At 41.7% G+C, this 18,412-nt stretch overlaps 1 protein-coding gene across 3 annotated transcripts in view; it reads right to left on the bottom strand.

Annotated features, from left to right (window-relative positions):
* WTIP (WT1 interacting protein) overlaps positions 1-18,412 on the bottom strand; it is an 85,084-nt gene that overhangs the window by 37,321 nt on the left and 29,351 nt on the right. For all 3 annotated transcript variants that reach the window (XM_075765532.1, XM_075765529.1, XM_075765531.1), the window contains one exon: positions 16,929-17,030. In XM_075765532.1, the coding sequence (XP_075621647.1) occupies positions 16,929-17,030 (102 nt within the window). The remainder of the gene's footprint in view (positions 1-16,928; positions 17,031-18,412) is intronic.

Genomic DNA, 18,412 nt, shown 5'->3' with positions numbered 1-18,412 from the left:
GCACAGGCTGATGTGTTCCCAAGAATAACCTCTCAGCTTCCAGCAGCCAGCACTTAAGGCCTTCCTGCACTGCAGGTTGCATCATAACTATTATGTTTATTAGCCTTGCTGGACCAATCCTTCTTTAATTTGTCTAATTCCTCTGTGAGATCATTTATACTTTTGGCCTCTATGCTGTCCCTATGGCAGTGAGTTCCACAATTTCATTATGCATTGTATGAAACGTTCCCTTTTGTTTGTTTTAAGCCTCTGCTGATGTCAAGCTACTGTTGCATCCTAAAGAACAAAACAGCCTCTACAGTCATCACCACTAGACTAGAGAAGAGCTTTGTAAGTCAAAGCCTGAAACTTCAGTCTTCAACTACACCTGGAAATGAATGGCATGCAGATCACAGACACAACTGGGATTTTTATCTAGCAGCTTTTTGAGACCTCAGGTCCTCTTTGTACAACACAGAAGTGGACATGTATAAGTGGAACTGATAGTCCCTGACTCAAAAAGTTCACACTTTGTGAGCTCCCTGCAGGAAACACGACCAAGCCACCAAGTTCTGCACTGCCTGAACTTAATGAGCAGCCTTGACAAGAAGTGAACTGTTATAATACACACGGGAGGTAATTTCTGTGGGAATACATCCAAAAGAAGCTGCCACTGTATTCCAGTAAGATGAAAGGAAGAAAAGAAAAAAGAAAAAAACTCCCAACAAAAACAAGAAAAAAATTATGTTTGGTCCCTACTGCCATCTGGACATTCACAGCAGGGCAAGAACCCACCAGAGACTCCACCTGACAAACTTAACTAGCAAAAGTTAGGTAAACTTGTTGAACTGAGGACACTGCAGACCCCTCACCATTGCTGCCAGGTTCTTTCTTGCAAGTCATCATTCTGTTCTTCATTCAAGTTCAGCCTCAACTAAAAATCATAGCTTAGCCTGGCTCTGAAGCAGATGATCAGAAATCTGATTAGCAAGTCAGATTGCTGAATGTCATCTCTGCATAGAGTGAGCTGCAGCATCACCTTCTCTCCTAATACTTTATACATAAAACTATGCTGAAGAAAAGCAGTGGACACAGCCCAATCCTGTAGCAACATGCAAGAGAGCCTCAAGGGAGATGAGCAATTTCCCTAAACTATCTTCTGCATTGCCTCAGAAAAACAAGAATGGATTTGCACAGGAACAGTTTACTTTCCTCCTCCCAGTAGCATCGTATGTGTCAGCACCTCAGTGTGAACAGCATCAAAGGGCACCGCTGATGAACCTAAACACACCAGCGATGCTCAGTTTGAGTCACCTCCAGAAAGTGTTCAGCAGCCGAGATCAATGGCACCCATATTTGTGAAATCAAGCTCACAGTGCTCAGTTCTCATTCCCTTGATGTAAATCTTCACAAAAAAGTGATATTGTTGAGATACACAGTGCCTAAAGACAGCATCTTGAGCAACAGCAGTAACTTTATGTGATAATGGAAGAATGTATTGAGGAATGGTCCTCAGGACCAGAAGTACTAAGAAAGCTTAGAAAGGTTAGTATGCAGTGGAAAAAAATCTAAAATTCTGAGAATGGCAACGTATTAAAACATTCTGCTGATTCTGAAGCACATTCTTTGGGTTTATTTAGCAGTAAATTTGAAAGAACTGCACAGAGAGACAACTCTTCTCTTGTTCACACTGGTGAACAATTACACTGACATTAAGAACATTACTTCAGATTTATCCTGCGTAACTTTGAACAAAACCTTGATAGTACCTTAGATATGCGTTTTAGACAATATTCCCGTATACTCTGCTATAAATAAAACTGAAAATTATAGTTGTACTGAATTACTGAAATGAACTGGAGTTTGCTCAGCCAATTCGAAATATAATCAGAAATCAGCCCTCCAAAACAGCCTGTCCTTGATGTTTTGTGGTGGACTTGCCACAGCTTCCTGCACCAGGTCACGTTAGAACTAAAACCACAAGCAGCTTTCAAGACAGAGCGCTGAATAGGTAGGACTCCTGATAGTACACTCACTTCTTTTGGCACTCAGGTACAATAAGGATATTGTTCCTTTAATGCTTAGCTTTCAAGAAGTATGTGAGATTTCAGCCAATTCTCCCCAACGATTAGTTCAGGATGAATGTACTTAACTCAGGATTCAGCTGGAAAGAGCCCAAGTAGATGCAATCAATTTTCCACTAAATCCACTTCCTTCCTCTCTTCCCTACCCAGCATGAGACATCAGCTCACCACGACAGCCAGTGGTGACTAAGACAATGAAAACCTCTGCCTTCAACCATGGTCATATCAAACTTGGCTATTCCTTCTTTTAATTTTCCCTGGTTTTCTGTTTTCGCATATCCTGCTCACTAGCCCAACATTTGGGCTAGGTGGAAAAGCAGCTATACAGCAAATATGAAAAAGCAGCTACACAGCAAACCACAAACACCAAATGCATTGGCTGCTGTAAACCCCAAAGTTAATCACTCAAAACCATACAGAATCAGCTGCAGAACTTCTCTGATAAAGGATGGATTTCCCCTTTACACATATTTAACTGGAACCTCCCTGAGGTTTCAATGTGCAGGTACCACGTGTCTGTGTCTGCCAGCATCTGTGCTGTGCCATCTCTCTGTGTAACAGCAAATTATCTTCTCCATCATCATCTAAACGCCACAGTACTGAGATACTAGCCACTGGCCACTTTACTTGAACTAACCTCATGCAGCACTGCCTGAAAAAGAACAGTTGGAACAACAGGGATGATTTGCTACTAGAATTTAACCAGGGTAATAAAAAATAACATCTGTTCAAAAACAAGGCTTAGAAAACATGATCTCTGGCTCTCACCTACATGCCTCCTTAAGAGTTTAAGTAGATGATTTCCACCCTCATTTCCCCAAGCATATACATTCTCCTTTGTTAAATAACTTGTGGAAACAGCAAAACAAGTCCTAGTGGCTGTGTATTCTTCAGGCTTTCTTCTTCTAAAACGGTAGAGTCCAAACTTTTTTGATTGTGCTCTCCTACAAGTAAAAAGTGTTTGAGCATGCACCCCCAATACATGTTTGTTTATAAATTCTATACACCTACTACTGAAGTATTTTCTTCCTGCTCCCCAATGGATCGTCTTGAGCACTCTCTGGGGTGCATTCACCCCACTTTGGAGACTGCTGCTCCAGAGACCAGCAGATTGTTCATACTGGTTCAGCAAATTGTTTCCATAGGTCTGAATTTACACTGCTGTGGTTCCTAGGGCCGGTAATCCACTGACTCACTCAAATAAGTTATTTGCATTGTTTCCAGGAAAAATTTTGCAGGGAATGCAGTTGGTAGAGTGACAACGTACAGTACTCAGGCAGACAGCTAAGTGACTGAGGTTCTATGACTATATCCATTTTAATGTTAGAACCTACCACACTTGTGTTCTGAAACACATTGATAGAGAACCATTGAGACACAGCAGTCAGTAATCAAAAATGATTGCAAAATCCATTCCTACTTTTAAATATGCATTAAATCAGACACCTTTCACTCTGCACAGGTGCAATTAAGAGTGGCAGGTATTAGCAGCTGTATTCTGCATGTGTGTTGGCACTGTGAGTCACCTACACCAGCAGAGTCAGCAGTGCTGGCAGGAGCCAGCAGCCACTGCTCATTTTATTTTTTTCTTACAGGAGATACTTTAAAGTTTTCTCTCCTCCACTTCTTTGCCTATTTCTTGCCTAGCTCATCATTCACTTTTATTACTACTATTCTAAACACAGTGCAAGTTCACAGGAGCATAGCAAACAAAGCGTCAGGGCTTGATAGTTTTAGGCAAGAAAAATCAGCTTGGGGGCTGGGGGAAAGGAGGAGAAAGAAGCAAGCCTAAGGAGGCATCCAGAGCAGGGAGCACTGATGGAAGTGGAGTCCGTGCCAGTAGAAGGCAGGGCAGCTGGGCAGACAGGAGGTGGGAGCCCCTTCCCGAACACAGGTAAGCTGCCTGCCCACACCAACTCTGGGCTGCAGGAGCAGGATAGAAGGAGCAGGCAGGGGATGGCAGTACTAGGGACTGACCAGCTTAGTCACAGGGAGAAGCAGTAACAGCAGATACAGAGATAAGGATGAGGTTACCCAGGGCCCTGAAGAGGAATTGGAAGGAATATTGTATTTTTCTGCATCTATAAAGGGAGCTTGTGAAGACAGAAGGGAGTGGGACGGTGCACAAAGCAGCGAGGGAACCCCTCACCCTATGCCTCTGTGCCACCTACACTCCATGGGATGAACAAATGGGGAAAGGGAAGGTATGCATGAGACCTGAAACCTGTTTTTGCAAGCCTGCCCCTAACACCACAAGGCTGCAAGACTTTGTGAATGACTTTGCAAGGCCCCAGTAACCTCACAAACAACTGAATTTACCATGGCGTTTGAACCTCATCTCAGAGGCTATGACTCTGTCAACAGCCTCCCCTACACCTTCCTATCCTGTAGCACTCCTCCCAAATTGCACGAGGCAATAGAGGCGCTTGCAAAATCATGTGGCAGAAGATACTTTGAGAGCGTGAGCAACTCTTACTGCCTCCAGTAGGCTTCCTCATCTCTCTAGTTACATCACGCAGAAACTAAAACTTAAATGCAAACATACTGAGCTACATCTTCACCTGTTGCTCTGCTTTGTGGGACCTGGCACAGAGACTGGAACACTCTTTGCCATTTCACCTTGCAGGGTGGTCATTTCATCACCCAGGAACAGCAATGTTGTGAGTTAAATGCTGAAGCACCTGAACCCCCACTACCCCAAAGTGATGGTAGGAGGTTATTCTGGCCCAGGACCACAGTACACTGGCCTGTTCCTCAAGTACTAAAAGTCCATGAGAAGAGGAGCGAGAGGACCAAGTATCCAGCAAACACTCAACAGTGTTTCCCGAGAAACCCCTCCTTACTCTTTGCGTGCCCTGAGCCTGGGGCAGGTAAAGAACACAGAACTACACCCAAAGTTATCACACTTCTGCTTTCTCCACCACTTTAAGGAAATAATTCTCATTAATTTATTTGAATATTGAGCCAGGAGAGCTGGTGAGCTGTCATGAAAGGGTGAGTCATCAAGAGAAGTCAACTGTTTAAAGGAAAGAGCATCTGCATATCAGGTACCAGCCCCAGCCAGACTGCTTTCAACCTCTGCAGCCCAGCACTGATTTCCAGACACACATGGACACTACAGCATATCGCATTATCTCTGCTGGCTGCCAAAGCGTGCTGCCTGCACTCAATCAGATACTGGTCCTGCAAACTGCCAAATGGCATCAATAATCCTATAAATGGAGGAGTACTGAATACAGACTGGACGTTGGCCATCAGGGAGGCCGTGGCAGGGTTTTGCTTCAGGTTTGTTTTTAGAAAGTATTTACTGTACCTAAATTCAAGACTGTGGGATTGAGTTTGCAAGCATGAATACTTCCTATTTTTATTTGCATCAGTTCAATACAGGGCACCCACATATAGGTTTCAAGCTGGTAAAATACTAGAAGTTTCTCAGTGAAACCATAAAATAATTCCTTACTACTTCTGGCATGGTGTTCATAATCAAAGCTATATTGCAAAATTACTTGCTTTTTATACAAGACACAGAACAGGCTCACTTAAGGCAAACCACACCATTAATGTTGGTGTGATGGGCTCATGCCGCTCTCCACAACATCAAGAATACTTTGACACTAACTGAAACTGGATTTGGCCGTGACTGATGATAAATCTAAAAAGTCCCAGTAGAAGTCAAAGGCAGGATTTTCAGGAAATGAGATATTTATTGGACGGGAAAAAAATGCTTTCTGGCTAAGATCCTGTGCTGTGTTTTGAGGGAGAGAGGCAGAAAAGAGTGGTTGGGAACAAAAGCTCTTCCCTACCTGGGTTAAAACCAAGCTAAAATTTCCTGTTAAGTCCAAAGGATAGGAGAAAATATCCACTGTTGGTAAATAATTCTGGAAAGTGACCTGTAGAAGTCAATTTACCAGAACTAAGCTGGTCATTCTATAACAGTAAGTTTATAAGCAAGCAAAACATTCAGCTCATGTCAAATACCAGAGGTCACCAAAGCACTTTCCTTGGTGCCCAAGGACAGCCCACTGCAACTATAATCAACCAATCCTCCCGAGTCCTGTCATTTAAATGAGAAAAAATTTATGGTTGTTTATGTAGGCTTTGCGCCAAGTCTGTTTCTCCGATAAGCTTCTCTGGTGCATTTGTGTCTCACATCCGATTTAGAGTCCTCTGAATACTGGAGACGGCATTCCTTGGATACTTAAAATAAATTAAAAACACAACGTTGGGCTTGGACAGAGGAATGGGAACATTATTCACGTGGCCCAGGCACTAAGGGCTCTGGGGAGTGGCGCTGGGAAAGTAGTCTTTTTAAAATCTTACATTAGTCTATGTATTTAATGATATATAATACTCAAAATGGTCCTCCATAAACTGTAAAAATGCATTATTTGAGCAAGTAATTATTTTCAGTAGCATGCTGCAGCAGCTGTATGGCTTGGCTGCCAGACACTCCAAGTATTTCCTCCAGCAAATGCATCTATTTGTGATATAACAATAATTATTTAATAATTTAAAAAACTTCTCACTTCTCCAGTACTTTGACTTCAATATCTCTAAATAATTTGAAAATATTAATGAAATCAGCACAATATCACCCATATGAGGCAGGTGAAAAGAATTATCTCCACATGGGTAAAGCCAGACAGGCTAAGTGATCTGTCCAAGAATGACAAGGAAGCCCATAGCAAGTGGAGTTAAACCCTGGCCTCTGACTGGCAGGGCCAATTTACCCCTTTGTGACCACCAACCTATCAATCCTCCATTTTTTGATCTGTCATTTGCCAATACCCTCTAGCAGAAGAAAGCCTGAAACACAGAACGCTAAAGTTTGCTGCCACTGTTTATTTTATAAATGTGAAGATAAACTTTACAAAAAAAAAAATCTTTTATTTGGTTTTGCACATGGAAAGATTCTTACGGGAAACAGCTTTTCTAGACCCGCAAGAAGTAAAAGCATCCTTAAGGTGAAGAGTGGCAGTAGAAACCTTTGATCTGTAAGATTAATTTGTAAGATAAAACCCAGGCTGCTTTCTGGCGTGGAACATCAATGAGTTTTCAGGCTATACAGACATCTCTCCCTTGAAATAAGCAGTAAGCAAGAATTATTTAAAGATGAGTTAGTAACCTAGCCTGGACAGGAGGCGTGGATGAGGAGCAAAGCAAGAGAGTTTTTGTTAGCACATGAGGATGAAGATAGAAGCAGCAAAAACAGAGTTCCACTTTACACCATGTCCTTTGCTAAGAGCTCCTGTCTTCGTTAGTGAGGATTTGCAGGGCAGGAGAGGCGGGTGCACAGCCTGGCAAGAGGGGAGGGGAGAGGTCCTGCCACTGCACTGCAGTGTGTCACCAGAGGAAGGGACAGCAAGAAGTCCAAGACTGGAGACAGCAGGAAAACAGGTAACAGGAATAAGAACAGAAAAATATTCACTTGTAGAAGTATACAAGAAGCTTGGTAAAGGAGCTTTGCTGGTGAGGAAGGACAGACTTAAGTTTCCACGGCTGCAAAGTGGCATAATCTTGCCTCCTTGGTAAGGGGATGATGAGGTCCCAGCAGTCTGGAGTCTTTAGACCCTGGGAACTTGGGGATCCAGGAAAAGCCAAAGATATGTATAACAAGTCAAAACAGGAATGACCAGGGTACAATAAGATTTCAAACAGTGCCAATGGTAAGGGTGTAAGGTCACTATTTTCTGGAGAAAAAAGGTACTGACATGCAGTTAAGACCTTTACTGAAGAAATCCATTGTGCTTGTTTGAAATGAAGAATAAAAAGTGCCCACACAGAAACAACAATGAAATCTGAATTCTTCAGTAGTAGAGCAGGCATGTGCAAGGGCAAATGTAGGAAGAAAGAAGGAGAAAAAAAAAAAGTCAAGGGAGATGGAAAGGTGGCCTTCCCCTCTTCACAGAAGATGCAGAGACAAAAACTGAAGGCTCAATCCTTCCAACACACTAGGAAAACAATCAGGTGATGGTGGCCCACAGACCATACTTTGGGTAAGTCCAGAGCAGCAATGGTGAGATCCACACATCCAAAGGGTAGGACAAAGGAAAGACAGAGATTCAGCCAAATGATAGGAGATATCCAGGTGATACATATTTAGAGGGGAGACTAAACACATGAGCATGGACATGTTTGTGTACATGGGACAGGTTTGTGTGTGAGGACCAAATTTACTGAGACAAGCACCGGAAAAGAAATCATCAGTTGCTTGTGGGAGGAAGAACTGATTTATTGAGTGTTGAAGGACAAAACTGATTAAGTGGCATGTGGAGACAGAGTTGATCTATTGCTGAAGAAGTGATGATAATCTATATTAAATTAGAAATTATCTCAGAGAGCTATGGCAGTCTGGGGTCTAGTTTTCAGATGAGTAAAGGATCAAGGACATCACTAAATCATTGGCTAGGCACTTTGCAAAATATATAAGGACAACATATAGCAGAAACTTAGAGCATGAAAATTACAGGAAGCCAACCGTGTGTATCTCCTTTCGTTCGTTTTCTTCTTCACTTTTTTCCTTCCACCTGTTTTTCCCTTTGTTTTTAGGTAATACTTAAAGATTACAGAACCTGGAAATAGGAAATAGAAACATCTGTTGATAATGTCAGTGACTTGCCTGCACTCTGTTCTGGATTATCTGGATTTCTTCCCCTTTGAGAGATGAACTCAACAGCAGCCCAAGGGAATCTTTTCTTTTGGAGAAACTGAGTTGTGTTCCAAGAAAACATTTTAAATTGGTGGAGGGAAAGGCAAGAAAGAGGAGGAAAAAAAGAGTAAAAGGGAAAGATGAAAAAAATACAAAAGAGATGTGGGTTTAAGACTAAGACAATCAAGACCTGCAGATAATAGATGCTGATAAGAACAGGGAAATTTTAGCAAATCTTGTTACACTAAACAATAGGTGGCATTCCAAACACAAAATTATGCAAGGAAGTGATTATGCTCACTGTGGTTTTTACAGAGAAATAAAAAACAGAGGCAGAAACCGTGTTAATTAGAGTATATTTTTTGTACTTTGTGTTTTCCAACCCCTGAAATGATCACAAGTGCTGTCAATGATTGATTCCACATTATGAATACAAAAATATTGTGGGAGAAATACATCTATGGTCAGTCAATCAACACAGAGAAAAGTTTCCATCATTAGATGCCAGGCAACCGTCACCAATTAAAATAACCATCAAAAGCCACACATTTCATGCTGGAATAATTAATAGCAGAACACAGTTACTACCTTTCAAGGAAACAAGGAGACAAAGACAAACCACCAGCTAACTACTCATCACATGCCCTCTGATAAACAGAAATAGGGAATGGAAATGTTTTCTGTTTCTCTGTCGGCTAGCTACCTACACCACCACCTTTCCCTGGGTGTCAACCTCCAGATTTACCAATGCTAGCTGCTAAAGCAGCCCTCAGAGAAGAGTGATACTCTGTATTAAGACCCCCTCCAACCAAAAAACCACCCCAATTTCTAAGCACATGCACCTTCAAGCATCTGAGATGTCCCCATGGAAGTAAGGCCCAAGACTGGACCAATCAGATGAGCCGCTCTTAAGAACAGATTCTCTCCTAGAGTTGAACTAACTTAAAGTAGTCACAGAATTGAAAACCTTTCATGACAAAATCTGGTAGTATTGTCTGTAAAAGGGACACAGTGAATGGACTGGTCTATTTCTCTGAGGTCAAGCAAACAGACCAGTGCCCTGCTGGATCAGAGCTAGCTGGGACAACAGAGAGCAATGCAGAGAAACTACTAAATATCTCCTATAAAAACCAACTACATTCTAAAAAAGGGGGAAGTTTCCTCTGTCAGTCCCATGTCAAACATTTCTGATTATCCTTTTCCCATCCCATCTTTTTTTTTGTTTTTCTAAAGCCTGGAATATTATCAGACTAACCACGGATCAAGATAAAGGAAACATTTTTCTACTAATCGGTACCTGAAGGTACTTGGGCTCTTACGTGGGCTGGTAGCCAAGTTTGACTTTGAATTACCAGAAGACAAGATTACATTCCTTTGCTGAGACTCATTCATGGTTCAGAGTCTTGCACAAGGTGAACTCAAACTGTCTGAAGCCAGCTGTCATCTCTACCATCCAACTGCTTCTTTTTAAAGCAAGCACCACCCTTTCCGTGAGTTTTGCATTAATGGGTTCGTCTGGGACTGCAGTTGCAGACATACCTGAAATAGCTTTTAACTATCTGTCTTGATAGGCGTTAAAATGGAAAGCACGGGGCTAAGCACAGGCTGTAACTTATCCCAAGGACACAGAATGACTCAGGCAAAATTCTGCACTCCTGCAGCAGCACTACAAATTACCTCAATTACACTCTACACAAACCGCAGTCTTAGCAGCACATACACCAAATCCTTTGGTCCTTTTTCCTAACTAAACTCACACTTCTCCAAAGTGCTTAGCTTTTCCTGTGAATCACACCTCAAAGTAACTGCCCCAGATGCAGTGCATCAGGACCTACTGCCAGCTCCAGTTATGGCCTGGAAACCACCAAACATTCAGGTGGTGGTGAATTCAATGTGAACGCAGGGTCTGAATGGGGCATGAGTAACAATCACAGTTATGCAAGTTGAGGGCATCCAGCTCTCATGCTCCAGGCCACGAGGGTCAGGGAGGAATGTTCCCACATGCACAGCGCTGAATCACCCATTGGCTTGTCTTCCCCTGAGCACCAGGTATTAGCCAATGGCTCTGGCAGGATTACAGACCAAAAATCCCAAAATTCCAGTCTGCTGTGGTCCAACAGTATGTGGTTAGAAGACAGCAGGGAAAAGTGTGCAAGGACATTTGCTACCCAGCAGACTTTCACTGTACAGCAATGTACCCCTTGCAGCAATATTCATTAGCTCCTCTCCCTTATGTGTTCTCACTGTCTCCTTGGTGCTCAGAATAGCTGCATGAAGTGGTGGCAGTCAGATAAACATACTGAACCTGCAACTGAGTCACCAAGAAGTCAGCCATGGGGCACTGAAGAGTTAAAAGCCACTGACACACATGCACATATTTGTACCACTGTGATTACCAACTCTAACATTGGTGGACACACAGTGTAGAGCTCAGATTTTACACTGAATTTTTTTTTATTCTATATGAAAATCACATTCACAGAGAATTTAATTTTACGCTACAAAGTTAAGTACTGGCAGTGTGCAATTTGGATGCAGTGACTCATGCCAAACTTACATGTTGTGGGGACAGAACAAATCAGAATTGAAAATGAACCTTCCACTGGGAATTTGGGTATTTTAAAAACTCACCAACTGCTGATAAATATACACTAAAGGAACACAGCTCCCTTACGATGTTCTGTGCCTTACTACCACCAAGAGCAAACAAAGGTTCAACTCGGGGCAGCAAATATGCAAAAGACCATTTCCAGTGTCACAAGGAACTTCTCCCTACAAGCCGGGACATGAGAAACCTATTAATAGACACGTACATACAGTAGCACTGAGTGGCCTCAGTCAGGAGGGAGCTGTCTCTAAGACTTAATATGAGCGAAAAGGCAGGTTGCATCCACAAACATGAACGAATTCCCCTTTTGCATCAGTTGGAGGCACAGGCTAATTCAGAACTGCTCTTTATACCATCAGGGTAACAATACCTACTGCTACAGTTGTCCCCCTTGGGCCTTTTAAAATGGTAGCTGTGATCCTTCTCTTAGAGGCTAGTAGCAATGAGATCGTGAAGTCTGGACAAAGGCTGGTGCTGAGGCAGCAGCAACAGTGCCAGTAATCAACTGAACTGCGATACCTTTACGAGCTGTCCCTTAAAATTAAACTGCTGTATGAAACCCCTGTGAGTGCTCCAGTTTGATCAATAGCTACCAGCTAAGAAATGAGCTGCATACCTTTGGGATTATACAGTTTGCTTTAGGCTTCTGATTGATCTTGTGGTGATTTCCTGTGCCTTAAAACCAGTGGCAAAAGTGCAAATTAAAGACGAATGGCATGCTCAAACATTTGCCTTCATGTAAGAAAGCAGAACGTGTTCCTGGTTTTTATGGTAAAATACATCTCAGCTTTGAGAGTACAGAGACTTCAAATCCTTAGCTCTGCAAAGTTCATTCCCTGCCCATCTCCTAACTCTCAGAGTAACAAATAACAAACCAATATTCCTCCTTGTAAAGATTTATCTTACTGCAGCTTCTACAATCATTTCCACTGGATTAAAATTTTCAGCCTGAAAAGATGCTGTGGATGGCATTATGTTCTCCAAACTGGAGACACCTGATGAGTTATCTTCTGTAATAAGTATCAAATATAGCCCATTAATTCCTGCAACTGATCAAACTGCACTTAGAGCACACAAACAATCTGGCATTATTGCAATTATTCTTCAAGAAATCCTGTCACGCGCTGAAATACTACCAAGAGGAATTAGATGATGAGCTTTTCAGGCAGACATTTTTCAGCTCTTGTCTTCCACAAGCAAAATCTGCAACTGAACTCCTGCCAAAACTAAAATTTTACACTTAACAGAAGGAACAGTGTATGTAGTTGCCTGAATTAATCTCTGTTACTTAAGATTCAGCAAAGCAGGCTTACACATGGGTAATATATTTAAGCACATGTCTAAGTGTTTTGGTAAATCAAGGTCTAAAAGAGGTTCCAGTGATGTTAGGGCTGAGAGGATTTGAATCTACATTTAAAAACCATCCTAACAAGCTTCAGTTGTTTTCTCTAAGAGATTTTTGGATAAAGATCTACATTGAACTACTTGATCCCGGGGAAACCAGATCACTTTGGTTTTTATATTACCTGAAGAGAATTATCTGACCTCTGGAAAAAAGCTATCTGAGGAGCATGGCTTTTTGCAGAAGGCAATAGGTGTTTACACAGACACATAACAAAAATTAACTGACAAGAGCAAAGTTCTGAGATGCTGAACTTGCTCAGTTATGACAGCAAGGCTCAACTATCCAAAGACTAGTGAACACATTGAAGAGGCAGAAATGCAGCATATAAAATATGCCTGCTAGGTCATTTACTTTTCCTTTCCATTCTGGCCTCAGCTCACTGGCAAGATTTCCTTTTTTTGAAGAGATCCTGTACAACTCTGAATCAGAGTTTTACCCCAAAGTTGCCAAAACCTAGGAAGAGAATTAAGAGATTGACCATCTGAGCATTTTACCAAAAAGTCTAAAGGGGACAGAAGCGTCCTGTTTATTTATGGTATCTCTGAAATAGTTCCTCATCTTTCTGTGTTCATGTTCTCCAGAGCTAACCACCATCACTGCAGAAGACCCCTGAGAATCCATCCTTGCATCCTCACACTTCTACACTAGCAAGGCTGGAGTCCTCACAGAGGTGTTGGCATCTGTGAGCATTATTTTAGGTTTTCCTCTTAATTACAAGCAACACATACCCTCCAGCAATGGTGTGATATACAATGGTGGGAGTCAAAAAGGACAGCACTAAGCCAAGCACTCTACACTGCCCTGGCAGGCACAGGATGGCCCATTCTGCCACACGCTGCCTTTTTCAACCAGGGCACCCTGACAGATAGCACTTGGCACTGAAACCAAACTTAGACTCAAAGAAGTGCCTAAGAAAGGACTCTGACTCAGGCAGTATTTCCTGCTGAGGGTGCCTTCCTACTTCTCTGCTGAGCTGAAAATACTGCCAAGTGCTAAAACAAGGCTCTTGGAGGCTCCATCACTCGTTATCACATTTCAGCCTAAGTGGTCTCCAAACCACAACTTTTCCCAAGGGTCAGAAATATTTTTTCTTTATTTTTTAATTGTAGCTGGTTAAATATTGGGCCCTTATCTAAATCGAATTACTTCAGGCACAGAATTTGTCTTCTCCAGTTACTGCCTTTTATTTTCTAGATCCATTATATTGCAAGTAAGACTGATAACTGCTGGAGGAGAGTTTGGATCATTCTTGTTATTTAGGAAAAAAAAAAGAGGGGAAAAAGAAAGGCAAGCTTGTGCTCTTACTCTGTCTCAGATTTCTAAGTATACACAGGAACTACTGCATATGAACTGTTTTAGGCAGAGAGTACTAATGTACTTCTCTACTCTCCTGACAAAGGCTTAGAAAGAGCATTAGTCTGTGTGCTGTGACCTCTTACCTAACAAAGGTCATTAATGATCACCCAGTTACCTATGTATTGAATCTAAAAGCTTGGCTAATAATGCTTTCCAAAGGGACATTTGGTCTTACTTTGAAAACAAAGAATAGAGAATCTGCTACTTCTCTTGCTATTTCATTCCAGCAGTTAATCATCCTCATTGTATAAAAACTGTCTTTGATTTCCTATTTGAATTGTGTAATTTCAGCCTCCAGAAAAAATCTCACTTGTGTTTGTCTCTAGTATGTATGAGACCACTTTCTAATGCTGTTTTATGGTTAAAGTATTTATGAGCTCCAGTCATATGTCCCTCCCATCATTTCTGATACCCAAAATACATTGGGATCTCATGATTAGCTTTTCTCCAGCCTTTAATCATCTATCCTTTTGAACCCTCTTCAGTTTTCTCTCATCTCTTTAAAGGTGGGCACCAAAACTAGAGTGCAGAATTCTCGCCTGGGTCCCACTAATGTCACACTGAAGGTAAAATGAACTCCCTGTTCACAAACTGCAGTACTATGAGAAGTTTGCATTTGTTGCTTGTACGAGATATTCTGTAAAGCCTTTTCAGCAGCACACTCCAGGATGCAATTCCCATAGGTGGGATCTGCAAGCCTCATTACCAAGGTCTAAATCTACTGGCACTGTCCTGCATCACTCTGTTTTTCCCAAGGACTGCACAGCCCCAAATAAAGTGGGAAACCCAAGGATTCATGTGACATCCCCTTTCCAGCTATGCTCATTTTGATACTATTTCGGAGCTGAGTTGAGGGGAAAAAGCTCTGCTTTTGACTCACAGCTGCATGTAGCTGAACCTAAACTTTGATCAAGTTTTTTTACCTGCACTCAGGCACTACTGCCACATTGGCAGCACATCCACCTTTTCAGTGCCTAACATAAGGAAGTCCCCACACATTCCCCCTTTGATGGGATTATATCAGAGGTTGCAGACAGAAGAAGATCCAAGCCCTTCTTGCTGGCAGATGATAGCTGGTCCCTCCAGCCCATGAGCAGTACAGCAAGAAGCTCAGAAGACAACCTGGAGCACTGTTTCCTTGTGCATGTGCGTGACTCACGGAAAGCCGCGTCAATCACGAAATTCCACCAGCACTGTGGGGTGAGGCAAAACTACGCTCCCAACAGACATGTCTCAAGTCGCCCTGTGGTAGATGTACACTGGCCCCACACACCTCGCCAGGACAGTCAGAAAAGCTTGTTGTGCTTTTGAATAATTAAGTTGGGTTTGTATTTTGCTGTTAAAATACATTCCTTGGCCCTTATACATTCTTCTGAGGAACAGAGTGACCTGTGTACAGACCTCTGTGGTAACAAACACAAATCCTGACTACTTTAAAAAACCTCCACAGTTGCCCCAGAGAGGAAGCTGGAATTCACCCATGCAATTAGGTTAATGTTGGCGATGAGTGGATAGATATTATCCGATATCAAATTTTGTAATCCTCTGCTAAGCAGGATGCTGTTCACTTTGGGAGCCAACAAAATAGCTACTCATTCATTGTCAGACTTGAGCAAAGTCAAAAGTAATCCCTGAAGGTTTGAGATTAGTTTATTCTAGAACCTGGTAATGGCCCAGAGTCATTAATAAAGGTCACTAAATTCTACATTCAGGTTATAGGTTTCTTTAAGCCAATATTTATCTGTACAAATCTCAGGAGAAAATACAACACTTCTCCTTTCACAAGTGAACTTTACAACGGTCTTTTCCGTATCAACTTCTTTGGTTCTATGCCAATAATCTTTTATTCTTTTTCTAATCCTTAATTAATCCTTTTTATAAACAATTTACGCTCAGCATACTCTGCTCGGAGTAAGTCTTTTGCTGTGTATATGCATCGCAACAAGATCTTCAACATCCAGGCAAATATTTTCATATATTAGGAACATAAATAAAAGTGCAGGTGTATCAAGAAAAATTACCTGACTCCTGAAAATTGAGCTGTCATACTTCCCTTGAACTTGGTGGGAATTTGTGAGCTCTCAGCAGTTACAAGACAGCAAGAAAGTTTCCAACTTAAGTTCACAATGCTTGACTTCAGGCAAACACTTCTGAAAGTGCTGCCCTGAATTTTCCAAGTCTTGTTTCCCCTGGGAAAGCCATGACTTCCCCAAATCACATACAGAATGCATCACTTCCAATAAGTTCAGATTAACAGAGAAACCTAAAAAGGTCCTGAGAACAGCAAGGAGGCAGCAGTGATTTACCTGCAAGTTTTCCTCTACAAAAATAAAACATTGTAATAGCTTAAGGTGTTTCAACATGCAATTTCTATTTGTTCTTATCACATTCAAACATAGGAGAACAATTTTTGAATATTATGTATATACAAAAATGACAAATATACATGCTTGACTAGAGTTGCATTTTCAAATAGAAACTGAGGGAAAATATGGTTTTGGCTGCACAACTTTTACTGTTTTTCTGTAAAAATGATAAGCACGCATTACAGTTCCATAAACTCAAGTGGTTTAAAGTATGTAGTACTTTTAACAGCCAGGTTGAAGCTGTTTTGTAAATGCAGCCCTTAAAACAACCAAATGCTACTTTTCTGGGCTGTTGCTTAAGAAAACACTATTGAACACTTACAGATGGCAAATAAAAAACAACTTTTGAAGCTGCAGTCTTGCATGGGAATTTTGCCTCAGGAAGCAGGCAAGATTAGGTCTCACTCTGTACACTGGTTGATAAAGGAACACATATTACAAAAGGAAGCCACTTAATAAGGCTATGGTAGATCTGACTTACCACAAGAGCAGCACGTGAAGCAGTTGGTATGATAGAGGTTACCCATTGCTTGGCAAGCCTGGCTTGCTCCATACACACCTTTTCCACATTTTATACAAATGCCTACAAAGCAGAAAGAGAATGAAAGTTAGAATCCTCTGCAGCTCCTAAAAACAGCTCCAGGCTGTTGATTCATAACATTCACGATATCCCCATCAGGCCCTGAATCAATGAGCTCCTCACTATGAATAGATTCAAGTACCCAAAACAGCAACAGGAAACTTGAGTGAAACAAATGCATGGAAATTAACACAAAATAAAAGAGGATGGGGATACAGGGGGACACAGCAGGGAAGCCTCTGCTGGTGTTTCAATGCATGGACACTGAGGCTGGCTAAAGACAGAAATCCAAAGGAGGCAGATGCAGCGAGAGGGGACAGAAAATCTGCAGGTTCCCTGGAAATAACTCTGTTTGCCCAATAAATAATTTCACCTTCACAGCTGTGTGCTCCACCACATTACATTCAATAATCACTAATAAAACAACAGGAAGTCCAAACCCAAGAGACTTCTCTTTGCCCCTCTCCAGCAATGCAACGTCAACAGCATTGGTCCATGGTGGAAGCCATGCAGTACTGGGAAAATGGATCTGTCAGTCACATTTAATAATAGTTTAACTTCCCATGGACAGCAGCATGTAACCTCATAAACATAACTTGGCATCTTAAAAAACAGAAGAGCAAGGCTTCTACCTTCCTTATGGTCTAAGGGCAAAAAATCTGGCTGGTAGTTTTGCTTCAGTGGGGTCAGAAATTCACCTTCGCTGCCCAAGCCTGCTCTCAGTGATGCCAGGGATGACTCCCATGAATTCCACGAGACCAAAATACAAAGAGCCAGTGTAGCACTGGCAAAGTCAGCGGTTAGCTCCACACACAGCACGCTCACAGAAAAGGTCATGATTGCAGTAAGCTCTACAAAGAGGGTGTTGGGTTTTTTTAAAGATTTTTTTTTTCCTCATAGTTATAGCTTTAAGAGTCTTTTGCCTATGCATTTATTTCTATCTATGCATAACCTCTCTAAATTCAAACCAAGGCAGGGAGATAATTCAAGAATCATGTTGCTTCTGTAACCCCATGAAAAGGAAAAGAAATGCTGCAGAATCCATGCCCTTCTGTTGCACACTCAGGACCACTGATTCTCAGTTTTTCTGAGATGTCTATTGGTCTCTATTCAATTGTAGGAGGACAGGACATCTCAAGACCAGGCTGTGTGATTTTTAAAACACTACAGTAGAAAACATATATACAATTCTGTAACGAAGCTGTTGTGCTCCATGTGCTGTTTGAGGCCCTATTTCTACAAATGCACAAACAAGCTTAGCATTAATCAGTAGCATCAACAAAACCGCTAATATACTTAAGAGTCTAGGAACTCGATAACTACAAAATTAGGGTTTAATCATCCAGAATTCTCCCCTGCTGTGCTGTAAACATTTTATACACACA

The sequence above is a fragment of the Balearica regulorum genome, chromosome 13 (assembly GCF_011004875.1).
Source record: "Balearica regulorum gibbericeps isolate bBalReg1 chromosome 13, bBalReg1.pri, whole genome shotgun sequence".
NCBI lineage: Eukaryota > Metazoa > Chordata > Aves > Gruiformes > Gruidae > Balearica > Balearica regulorum.
This window is presented reverse-complemented; position numbering and strand designations above follow the sequence as displayed.